This window comes from Leucoraja erinacea, chromosome 5, assembly GCF_028641065.1.
Source record: "Leucoraja erinacea ecotype New England chromosome 5, Leri_hhj_1, whole genome shotgun sequence".
NCBI classification, from domain to species: Eukaryota; Metazoa; Chordata; class Chondrichthyes; order Rajiformes; family Rajidae; genus Leucoraja; species Leucoraja erinaceus.
In genome coordinates this window covers 99,274,855-99,287,663 of record NC_073381.1, presented here as the reverse complement: position 1 = coordinate 99,287,663, position 12,809 = coordinate 99,274,855, and the positions used below count along the sequence as shown (strand labels likewise).

Genomic DNA, 12,809 nt, shown 5'->3' with positions numbered 1-12,809 from the left:
ATTTAAGAATTAAGGTACAAAAGTTTAGGGGTAACATGAATGGGAACTTCTTTACTCAGAGAGTGGTAGCTGTGTGGAATGAGCTTCCAGTGGAAGTGGTGGAGGCAAGTTCGATTTTATCGTTTAAAAATAAATTGGATAGGTATATGGACGGGAAAGGAATGGAGGGTTATGGTCTGAGTGCAGGTAGATGGGACAAGGTGAGAGTAAGTGTTCGGCACGGACTAGAAGGGCCGAGATGGCCCGTTTCCGTGCTGTAATTGTTATATGGTTATATGTGTTATCTTGCCACAATCAGGTTAATTCTTACTTTCCTCCAAATGCTATGCCACAGCCTTCCCATTTTCACACATTCTACTCACATTTTTTCCTTGACAGCATAACCATCTTCCCGTCGCAATCCAAACTATATTTCCGATTTTTTACAGTTTAATTCGTTTATTTAAAAACATTAACTGCTTTTCAGTGGGAGGCTCTTACAGCGCCTTCCCTTGATGATGTCACAGTGCATCTCACAGCCGTCCAATCACTATGGGTCTCATTTACATATGACATCGCCAGGGCTGCCAACAATGGGTGAGAGTTGGGAGTGAGAAATTTCGAGACCAAGCCCGAGGGAGCATAGTGACCGGGGAAGGGGGGGGGGCATACTGCAGCGAGTCTTTTAACTTACACTTGAATACAATATATGTGCTTTAAATTGGATTGGAGCGTTTTTGAAAGGGGGGAGGCTGTGCGATCACTCATCGCTGGCCTTGGGGGTACCCGGTGAGGGAGTGGAGCAACCGAGTGGGGAGAGGGTGTGGAAGAAGGGGGTCCCCCCCTCCAAGGGTAGGAACCTTTAGACATTTGATGTATTAAAATCATGTTTTAGTGCACTGTAGAAGTATGATTTCAATGTATTTGTATGCAGTATTTTTAAGGGGTAACTTTATCCACACAAAGGGTGATGGGTGTATGGAACAAGCTGCCAAAGGAGGAAGTTGAGGCAGGGACCATCCCAACAATTAAGAAAAAGTTAGACTGATACATGGATAGGACAGGTTTGGAGGTATGGACCAAAAGCAGGTAGCATAGCTGGGACATTGAATTGAATCCTTTATTTAAAGAAATGTTGTTGCCTGCAGCCACACATGTAATAATAACAACACACAATAAACACAAATTAACATCCACCACAGTGAGTTCACCAAGCACCTCCTCACTGTGATGGAGGAAAAAGTCTTAGAGTTCCTGTCTCTTCCCTCCTCTTCTCCCTCTGCGCTGAGGCGATACCCCACTAGGCGATGGTAAGTTAGTCCCGCGGTTCAAGCTCCGTGGCCCGGGGGTGGTCGAAGCTGCCGCCCTCCAGTCCAGCGGACGCAGCTGTTGCCACGGGAGCTCTGGAAAATATGCACCTGCGAGCTCCCAACGATGTCGTCCAATGGCCCACGGCCGAGCCCCGGATTTGGGTCGCCGCCGCCATTGCGCCGCTCAAATATTCGTCAGCCCCGCAAACTCACCAGTCCTGGCTCCCCGCATCTGTACCCGCCCGCTGCTTCCATCCCTCCCTCAGCCCCGGATCTCCAACACCCGCAGACCATGCAGTTTATCCGAGTTTTTACATTTTTGTTGATCACTGAATTTCTCACCACAGAGCGTGAGAAATTTCTGATCAGTGTGAGGGCGTGAGAGTTTGCTTGAGGGCGTGATTCTCGCGGTCAATGCGTGAGAGTTGCCAGCCCTGCATCACAATGGGACAGGGGTGGGAAATACCAACCTTCACTTCGTCTGTCCTGTTTCGACACACCCCCTGCCCTTCGGCCCTGCACCGCCTCCCCTCCCCGTGTCTCTGTACCCCCCTCCCCTCCGGCCCTGCACCCCCTCCCCTCCAGCCCTGCACCCCCTCCTCTCCCCGTCTCTGTACTGTACCCCCTCCCCTCTGGCCCTGCACCCCCTCCCCTTCAGCCCTACACCCCCTCCCCTCCCCTCCGGCCCTACACCCCCCTCTCCCCGTCTCTGTAAACCCTCTCCCCTACACCCTCTCCCCGATTCTGTGACCGTCTCCCCTCCGGCCCCTACAGTCTCTGTACCCCTACACCCCACTTATGAAATGCCAATCAGTTTTATTCGTCACATTGCACATAATGTGCAAGTGAAATGAATTTGCCAGCAGCGGTACAATGATAAAGAACACACAAACACAATAAAAATTTAACACAAACATCCACCACAGCATTAATCACTGTGGTGGAAGGCACACAATTTAGCCAGTCCTCCTCCATTTTCCCCCGTGGTCGGGACCTCAACCCTCCGCAGCCATCGCTGCGGGCGTCCAGATGGTAAAAGGACAAGGTAAAAGTCAAGGTAAGTCCAGGATCGGCTCTTCCCCACCGGAGACCGCGGCTTCAGGTTGGTGTAGGCCGCAGGCCAGCGGTCGAAGATTTAAAGTTCTTGCCGCAGCCAGAAGCACCGCAGACTGCAGGGCCGACAGACGAAGCTCCCCTCCAGGGATCCCTGGCGATGGTAAGTCGCCACCGCGCCCGCGGTAGAAGTTGGCCGCGGGCCGGCGGTGGAAGCTTCTTTTACTACCCAGGTCCCCAACACCTGGGCTGTAGACCAAAGACCCCGCGGGCATCTAATGTGGGCGGGGGGGGGGGGGGGTGGAAGAACCATTTTTAAGCCTTGTATATAAAAATAAATCGATGAGTTTAATAAAGATGTATTCAGTGAACTGAATTGAAGGGGATGTATGATATTTGGTTTGCAGCCTCTGCAGCTGCTGCAATTGTTTCCAAAGATCCTATCAAAGATCTAGCTCCGCTATCAGGAGGTATGTTACAAAACGTACCTGAAGGTCGCTGAAAATCTGTCCCCGTCCGTGTGCGCGATTTTGGCGCCGTTTAGAGGGGGGCGGGTTTAAAACGCGATTTTCCCTAGGCTGTTCAAATCGAGGTTTTTCAGCCTAGTTCATTATTAACGAAAAATCGCTGGAAGATTCCCTCGCTTGAGCTATTATTAGTTTTAAGGGGTTTTATTTAATTGTTATAGTAGGTTAAAAAGTAACCTCTTAAACCCGCTACCGCCGACAACAGGCCAGATCTCATACAGGGGAAAACGGAAGGTAGGCTGTTTATTTTTACGTTAAAAAGGGCTTCTTAAGATCCCTTTATACAAAGTTTAATGTTGCGAGTTGCTAATTTTGGGCCCATTATATCCCGCAGTATTTTTCTGGGCATTTGAGGGCACAAATCTACCGCAATGTGAACGTTCTAAACCAGTGCGTTCACAGGATCCCACTCGAAAGATGATTTAAATGGACTTTAATTTACAGCAATTGAACACTAAATTCCTTCCAGTTGGCCTATAAATTAATGTAAATGAGATTTAAAAATCATGTTTTATTGTGAATTATTTGTGAATATTATTTGGACACTTAGGCTATTTAAAAATGGTAATCATTTATTAAGAAATGGATAGATGTTTATATCTAGTAATTGAAGTTTGGAATTAGCTACAATTAGGTAACTAACTAATTATATGCTTTAATTTCAGGTCATCCAAGTAAGATTATTTTATATTTGTTTCAGAATGCTTCAATCTATGATAACTGAAAATTTCATTCATTTCTTTTAATTTTTAAGAAAGTTATGGGCTTTTGACTGTCCACGATCACAGCTTTTTTGTTATGTCCATAGAAAATCAATAGGGAACAAGATGCTAATTTCCGAGTATGAAAATGGCCATAACTTTTTAAATACTTGAAATATGAAAGTGAATTAGGTGTCAAATTAAACTTATTTTTATGCTTTATCTGATGGGATAAATTGCAGACTTGATTTTTAAAATCCCAAAATTTTGTAACATTGCTACTATGAGATCTTTGATTGTTTCCCTTTCCCCCCACGTGGTATAGGAGCAGCAGGGGCGGGGCCGTACCGTGGCGATTAGCGGCTCCGATTGGAGGAGGGCGCTGTCTGTCTGAGGGGCGGGGCAACGGATCGACCTATAGGACGCGGCTCTTATTGGTCGGACGCAAGATGGGGGCGGTACCCGGTCGTTCGTGACGTCAGTGAAGTGGGACTCTCCCTCCCATTGGTGGCTGGCGCTGTCCGTCAGTGTGGGACGGAGGGGGCGGTACCTGCTCCTTCGTGACGTCGTGAAGTGGGACTCTCCCTCCCATTGGTGGCTGGCGCTGTCCGTCAGTGTGGGACGGAGGGGGCGGGACCTGGTCCTTCGTGACGTCGTGAAGTGGGACTCTCCCTCCCATTGGTGGCTGGCGCTGTCCGTCAGTGTGGGACGGAGGGGGCGGTACCTGGTCCTTCGTGACGTCGGTGAAGTGGGTCTCTCCCTCCCATTGGTGGCTGGCGCTGTCCGTCAGTGTGGGACGGAGGGGGCGGGACCCAGCCGCCGGTCACGTGAGGCGGGCCGATGCGTTGTGGCGGTCGACAGGACGAGGCCTTCTCTTAGCGCCGGCAGCTCAGGTGGGTACAGCCGCCACGGCTCGGTCCCTCGTCCTTTCCCCAGCCCCTCCTCTCTTCCCCAGGGCGATCCTGCAGCCGGCGACCCGAGGCGTGCGGGTAGCGGAGGGAATGTCAGGTCTGGGCGCCCTCTGGTCCTCCGATTATAGCGCCTCCCTGGCGCCGGGAGGCCGCGGTGCAGCGTCGCTGGTCATCTGACTGCAGCGACCCCTGTCTTTTGAAGGGCTCGGTGCAGCGCCCTCCTGACCAAAGATCCGAAAAGAAGAGCAAGATATGATCAGTCTGAAGAAGGGTTTCGGCCCGAACCTTTGCCTATTTCCTTCGCTCCATAGATGCTGCTGCACTCGCTGAGTTTCTCCAGCATTTCTTTGTACCGAGGAGCAAGATATGACGTGTAGTAGCTACGGAGGGGATCCTGGGCATTTTCCCCGCCCATTTTAGTAACCGGAGCCTACCCGACCCGACTCGCAGTGTAACGTTGCGGGGGAACAGTTTGTGTGTGTGATTCTGTCAGTTCATACTTCTGTTAATTCTTGTCAAGAATACAATTTGACTCTGGTAATCGTCTTTTTTAAATGTTTTTTAAAATAATTTCTTTTTAAATGGCTCATCAGCTGTGTTTGAGTTGATTTTGTAGTAACTGGAACCTACTCGACCTGACTCACAGGGTAATCAACATTGTGGGGGAAGTTTTTGTGTGTGATATACTTCATAATTCTGTTAGTTCATACTTCTGTTAATTCTTGTTAAAGAATAAAATGTTTATAAACACACATACATGAATGTGATATAAATGTATATAATCATATAACACACAATTATATTTCTTCTGATTTTTATTGATTGATGTGATTGTTGATTGATTCTTTTAATTCTTGATCGGTATCCAATAACTTTATTTAAATGGACATTAAATAATAAACACACCTACCCGAATGTCACATAAATGTATATAGGCTCTATATAACCCCTCAATATATTTCCCCCTTTGATTTTTATTGATTGATTGACTCCATCGCCTTTTAATGATGATTGGTATCCAATGCTGAACTTTTTTTCAACCCCCTAACCCCACATACATTAAATAATAAACATCCCTAACCTCCCCGCAACTTCTTATAGCAGAACTCCACTAAAAATCTTTGCTCTCTATCCTTCCCCTGGCTCTACCCAACCCTCCAGCGCCACCACTACCCCACTTGCACTATTCCCCTCCCCTCCTCCCCCGCGCCGCGCCCCCCCTCCTCTCCCCGCCTCCCCCCAGGCTGCCCCACCGAGCCCCCAACCCCCGCGCAATCTCCCAAAGCTCTCGAGAGCGGAGCCCTACCCCGGTCCCTACCCCACCTGCTAAAAAGTGTCCGATAAGACCCATTATCTGCATGACCATACTACGTGTTTTGCGTAGGAGTAGGCCATCTTGCTCTCTATCTTCCTCCCCTGGCAGTGCCTCTGGTTCCCAACTGCAGCCCCCCTGTTGGTGGGAGGCCACGCACTATCCACATTCCCACTATTCCCCTGAGTTACTGCAGCACTCAGACAGCCTGTGACAATCAACTGCCGTTGATTGGTGCTGAGTCACCTGGAGGGTGACATGATGCATGTCGCCCTCCAGGTGAATCAGCACCAATCAACGGCAGTTCCCCTCAGATTGGGGATGGCGTCAGGGCGCCGGTCATGCTGACTGGCGGACGTGTGGTCGGGCGGCTCGACGCGGTGCCCGGATGCTCGGCACCCCCAGGTCGGTGCGGAGCCCCCACTTCCTCCCTGCCCTCCTTCACCCCCTCAACATCTCCCACCATCCTCATCCCCCTTCCCCACTTGCCTCCTCACCATCTCTCCCCTCCTTCCTGCCTCCCTTCTCCCCGTTCCCCCTCATCCTCACACCTTCATTGCCCCCCGTTCCTCTCTCACCCTCCCGCTCAATCCCCCCCACCCCCTTCAAGCACTGGTAATGTTCATGCGTTAGTAGTGTCCTGTTTGCTAGCTTGGTGACCCTCTGTGCTCCCCTTCTGCAGGGTTTAGGAGCCATTGGTGTGGATGGAGAGAATGGACGTGAGCGGCCATTGAGGGTGGCCAGGGTGCTGGTGAACCCCCCCTCTCCCCCATCTGCTTGGTGTGTGGGCTGAGCTTCGATGAAGGACCACATGACGGGACACAATAAGGAGAAGCGTTATGAGTGCGATGTGTGTGGCAAGGCCTGGCAGTACCCGAGCCAGCTGGAGACCCACCGGCGGGTGCACACGGGAGAACGCCCCTTCGACTGCTCGGAGTGCGGCAAGAGCTTCAAGACAGCGTTGGCCCTGAAGATCCACCGGCGGGTGCACACGGGCGAGAAGCGCTATGGCTGCTCCACCTGTGGCAAGAGCTTTGCCTTGTTGCCGGGGCTGCGGGCGCACTGGCGGGTGCACAGCAGTGAGCGGCCCTTCACCTGCTCCCACTGCGGCAAAGGCTTCAAGTCGTCGCCGGAACTGAAGATGCATGGTCTCCTGCACACCGAGGCGCGGCCGTACACATGCAGCGACTGCGGCAAGGACTTTAAGAGGGCGGAGAACCTAACGACCCACCGGCGGCTGCACACGGGCGAGAAGCCCTATGGCTGCTCCACATGCAGCAAGAGATTTGTCCGGTTGTCGGGGCTGCAGGAGCACCAGCAGGTGCACAGTAATGAGCGGCCCTTCACCTGCTCTGACTGCGGCAAAGACTTCAAGTCATCCAGGGACCTGAAGGAGCACAGGCCCGTGCACACCGGGGAATGGCCCCACACCTGCTCCACCTGCGGCAAGCACTTTGCCCGGTTGAGTGGGCTGCGAGAGCACCGGTGGGTGCACAGCAGTGAGCGGCCCTTCACCTGCTCTGACTGCGGCAAAGGCTTCAAGTCATCCAAGAACCTGAAGATGCACAGTCGCCTGCACACTGACGAGCGGCCCTACACCTGCTCCACCTGCGGGAGGGGATTCACCCTCTCCAGCAAGCTACTGGATCACCAGCGCACCCACACCAGCGAGCGCCCCTTCATCTGTGCCCAGTGTGGCAAGGGCTTCACCCGCTTCAACAACCTGCTGTCCCACCAGCTAGTGCACTCCAGCAAGAGGCCCTTTGGCTGCTCCGACTGTGGCAAGGACTTTAAGTGTGTGCAAGAGCTGAAGAAGCACCGGCGGGTGCACAGCGGAGAATGGCCCTTCAGCTGCTCTGAGTGTGGCAAAGGCTTCAACTCATCCAAGGCCCTGAAGGAGCACAGTCACGTGCATACCGGGGAGCGGCCCTACACCTGCAGCGACTGTGGCAAGGGCTTTGCCCAGTCCAGCAACCTGCTGGTGCACCAGCGCATCCACACCAGCGAGCACCCCTACACCTGCGCCCAGTGTGGCAAGGGCTTCACCTGCTCCTCCAGGCTGCTGTCCCACCAGCGGGTGCACGCCGGTGACCGTCCCTTCCCCAGCCCGGTGTGTGGAGAGCGCTTTGCCATGGCCAACCACACCCTGTCTCACCAGCACGTGCGCACCAGTGACCAGCCCTACGACTGCCCGTACTGCGGGGGTTGCGGCAACACCAGCGGGGCCCACGCCGGCGAGCAGCTGCTCTCACTGCGGCAAACGGGGGCTGCGGCAGCACCAGCGGATACACAGACCATGATGGAGAATGTGAGGACAGACTCTCCGATGGCAGTATAAAACTGGACCAACATTGCCTGTGGCAGATTGTGTTTTCTCAGCTGCCGCAGGAAGTACATCCTCTGTTGGGCCTTTTTGACTGTGGAGTCGATGGCGGCCTACCATTGATCTATCCAACGATGATCTATTCTACATTTACATTGATCTCCATTCCCTGTGTCCTGTTTTCACTCCTTACACTTCCTTATCTCAGTACCTCCCATCAGACTGAAGAAAGGTATTGACATGAAACGTCATGCATTCCTTCTCTCCACAGACGCTGCCCGACTTGCTGAGTGGCCCCAGCACTGTGCGACCTTCTTCCCATGATGCATGGCGCTCCCCCCATGTGACTGCACAATGGCAGGGGCGGGTCCCGCAGTCCCCCTCAGATTGGCGGTGGCATCAGGGCGCAGGTCATATGCACAGTCGGTGCGTGCAGCTGACGTCATGATGCAGGGCGGGTGGATATGCGGGCAGGTGGCTTGCAACTGTTCCCGGATGCTCAGCGCCCCTTACCCCCTGCCTCACTTCTCCCCTCACCCCCTGACTCCCTCAGCCACTCCCTTCCCACTCCCTCACCCCCTCCTATTCCCACCCCTGCTGACCCCCACATTCCCTTCAAGCACTAGTAATGTTCACGTGTTAATAATGTCCTGTTTGCCAGCGTGTTGACCTGTGTTCCCCTCCTGCAGGGTTTTGGAGCCGTTGCTGTGGACGGAGAGACGGGGACATGATGTCTGCATGTCCAGCCTGTGGCAGCAACGGCGTACCCACAGCGGTGAGCGTTCCTTACCCTGCCCGTCTTAGAAACATAGAAAATTAGGTGCAGGAGTAGGCCATTCGGCCCTCCAAGCCGGCACCGCCATTCAATATGATCATGGCTGATCATCCAACTCAGTATCCCGTACCTGCCTTCTCTCCATACCCCCTGATTCCTTTAGCCACAAGGGCCACATCTAACTCCCTCTTAAATATAGTCAATGAACTGGTCTCAACTACCTTCTGTGGCAGAGAATTCCATAGATTCACCACTCTCTGTGTAAAAATGATTTTCTCATCTTGGTCCTAAAAGAATTCCCTCTTATCCTTATACTATGACCCCTTGTTGTGGACTTCCCCAACATCGGGAATAATCTTCCTGCATCTAGCCTGCCCAACCCCGTAAGAATTTTGTAGGTTTCTAAAAGATCCCTCCTCAATCTTCTAAATTCTAATGAGTACACGCCGAGTCTATCCAGTCTTTCTTCATATGAAAGTCCTGCCATCCCAGGAATCAGTCTATGGTAAGGGCTTCACCCATCTTAACCACCTACTAGAGCGTCATCCAATCCTTCTCTCCACAGATGTTGCCTGTCCTGCTGAGTACTCCATCATGTTGTGTCTTCTTTTGTAACCTACAGTTCCTTGTTTTTAAACCATTCTGGTTAACCATCGCTGCACCTTCCCCAAAGCCTCCATGTCAGCCCTGTAATTGAGTAATAGCATTTGCAGTGTATGTAATATTCCAAATGCTACCTGACCAATATCCCTTAAAGCTGCACATATACATTCCTCTCGCCTTATCCCACACCCTTTTATCTTTATTTTCCCTCGCGTCACTTGCTCCACTCATCTGCCCATCAACCTCTCATCTGTTAACATCATGTCAGTCTGAAGAAGGGTCCCGACCTGAACTGTCACCTGTCCATGTTCTCCACAGATGCTGCCTGACCTGCAGAGTTACTGTAGCACTTTGGGTTAAGACTCATAGAGTGATATAGTGTGGAAACAGGATCTTTGGCCCAACTGGCCCACACCGATCAACATGTCCCGGCTACACTAGTCCCACCTGCCTGCATTTGCTCCACATCCCTCCAAACTTGTCCTATCCATGTACTTGGCTGTTACTGTTTCTTAAACGTTGGGATAGTCCCAGCCTCAACTACCTCCTCTGGCAGCTTGTTACATTCACCAATCACCCACTATTGGAAAGTTACCCCTCAGATTCCTATTAAAGGGCCTGTCCCACTTGGCTGTCATTTGCGCGTAATTGATGCAAAATAATGTAGGCGTCTCGACACACAACGCGCGCGTTGTGACACGCGTTTGATGCTCGTATGGTGCGTGATGACATAGGCAGTGACGCGCGGCGGCACAGGATTTTGTGATGTACAAAATCTTCGCACGCCATCTGCGTGACAAGCAAATGACGGCCAAGTTTAACAGGCCCTTAAATCTTTTCCCCTTTATTTTTCCCCTTCCCCCACTCTGGGCAAGAGATTCTGTGCATCTAACTAAATTGTGTTCTATGCAAGATTCCAGCATCTGCAGTTCCTTGTGTCTCCCTCACCTATATCCACCTGAAGAAGGGTCTCAACCTGAAACCTCACCCATTCCTTCTCTCCAGAGATGCTGCTTGCCCCGCTGATTTACTCCAGCATTTTGAGTCCACCAACACATGCCAGACTTTGTCCAACCACCATCTCTCTTTTCCAGCTTCCTCCCTCCACCCTCTCCAATCAGTCTAAAGAAGAGTCCAGACTCAAATTGTCGTCTGCCCATTCCCTCTAGAGCGGTGGAGGAACTCAGTGGGTCAGGCCGTATCTGTAGAGGGAAGGGAATCTAAGGCGACCACTCCCGCCTCTCCTTTCCAACATTCTCCACCCCCCACACCAAGCAGTCTGAAGAAGGGTCCTGACCTAGAATATTGCCTGTCCATGCTCTCCAGAGGTGCAAATTACTCCAGGAGATTGTGTCTCTTTTTGTAAACCAGCATCTGCTGTTCCTTGTATCTAGACTAGGTGTGTATTTCAGCCTAGATTTGAGCTCGGTCTGCCATGGTCTGCTGAATGTCCAGGTTGCCAACCATTTTATCTCCCCTCCCTACTGCCACACTGGTCTTTCTGTCCTGGGCCTCCTCCGTTGCCAGAGTGAGGTGACACGCAAACTGGAGGAACAGCACCTCATAGTTTACAGCCCAAGGACATGAACATTGAATTCTCCAAATTAAAGGAACACCCCGCCATCTCTTCGTCATTCCTCTGTCTTCTCGCTGGCGAACGGCATCAGGATTAATCCGGAGTCACCGCTTCCTGTCCTCTGGCCGTTCCCCCTCAGCTCTGAACGGTGGGATTTCGCTCTCCGCCCTTGGACATCCGCAAGTCTCTGGTTGCGGTAAACAAGGACTTTTGCTCGTTTATCCACTGGAGCCAAGTTGTATTCCAATGAAATAAATGTCGTTTAAGCAAAAAAAAAATGTAGATAGGCCCCCAAATAATCAGTGTCAACTGGGTGGCGGCACCAGCACTGGCTGCCTCGCCAACAGTCTGTCTGTTCCTTCTACTGTTTATTAATTTTAAGCATTTTGTAAAAGTATGTTTAAGAGTTTTTAGGTTTGATTTAAATGAGAGATGAGGACGGAATTGGGGGAAACTTTTTTTCAGTCACTTACCTCGGCGGAGATGCGATTTTTCACCTTTGCCGAGGCTCGTCTGTGATGAGCTCCAACCTCAGGGCCTGTGGACGTTAACACCGTGAAGCCCGCAGTCTCTGGTAAGAAGAGGCCGACTCGAGAGCTCCATGCTGCGACGTGTTCCAATCTGTCCCAATGCTGGAGTTTCGGTCATCCCGACACAAGGTCTTCGGAAATCAGACCGTCAGCAGTGACGACTGCGGAAGGTTCAACAGCCCCAACCACGGGTGAACAAACGAGGAAGATGATTGAACATTATTACCTGCCATCACAGTGAGGAATGTGGATTCCGCTGTGGTGGATATTTTTTTTTATGTGGCTGTGTCTTGTTGCTTTTTGTTTACTTAGTATGGCTGTATGGTAACTGAAATATCACTATACCTTAATTGCTGTGACAGTATTAATGTGACTATATATTTGAACTTGAACATGATAAAAGCCGCCAAACTCCCAGTCCTTTGTTTTATGCCTGTCCCTCTCCCCTCCTCGCTCCCCTCCTCCTCTCCCCATCCTCCTCTCCCCACCACCTCCTCTCCCCCCCATCCCCCACTTCCTCTCCCCCCCACCTCATTCTGCCCCCCTCCTCTTCCCCCCCTCCTCTCCCCCCCCTCCTCTTCCCCCTCCTCTCCCACCCCTCTCTCTCTGCCCCTCTCTCTCTCTGTCTCCGTCCCCTCTCTCTACCTCCATCCCTCACCCTCTAGACGCGCCTGCGAGTTGGGAGCTATGCATGAGTGGATAGGGCGGGGGATGGCGTAAAAGGAGCGAATGAATAATATTAATATAATATCAATGAGGGTGGTTAGTAGGGGTGGGGTGGTTAGTGTGTGACGCAGCAGGTCCCACTTGGTCTAGTAACAATTAAAAGTCTGATCTTGTATGTGTTTTTATTTGTGTGTGTGTTTGTGTGTAATCACATGTTTGCGAAAAATCGATAATGATAAAAAATTTACATATTCCGGTAGACATTTTTCCCGTCGAGTTTAAAAGCTACTTATCTGAAAATGTCATGCTTTATTTCTCGACATTACTGAAAATGTTTAAAAATACTCTGAATTTTAAATGGTTTTTCCTGTTTTAATCATTCCTCACTGCTTCAACACACTTCGATACAAATTTGCAAGACGGGAACACTGGCAGGAAACTCTGAACTTTTCAGCTCAATGGTACCTCACAGCAAGTGCACCCGACATTTGCAACAATGTTGCCATCATAGCTCCTGGCAGACAGGAGCAAAGATTATAGAGC

The 12,809-nt window shown here is 51.2% G+C and overlaps 1 protein-coding gene across 1 annotated transcript; it reads left to right on the top strand.

The window, feature by feature from the left end:
* Nucleotides 1–4,355: 4,355 nt before the first annotated feature.
* LOC129697638 (gastrula zinc finger protein XlCGF57.1-like) lies at nucleotides 4,356–12,150 on the top strand. Its single transcript, XM_055636350.1, has 2 exons — nucleotides 4,356–4,463; nucleotides 6,476–12,150. The coding sequence occupies exon 2, from the start codon at nucleotides 6,593–6,595 to the stop codon at nucleotides 8,129–8,131; it is 1,539 nt and encodes a 512-aa protein (XP_055492325.1). The 5' UTR covers nucleotides 4,356–4,463; nucleotides 6,476–6,592; the 3' UTR covers nucleotides 8,132–12,150.
* Nucleotides 12,151–12,809: the final 659 nt, after the last annotated feature.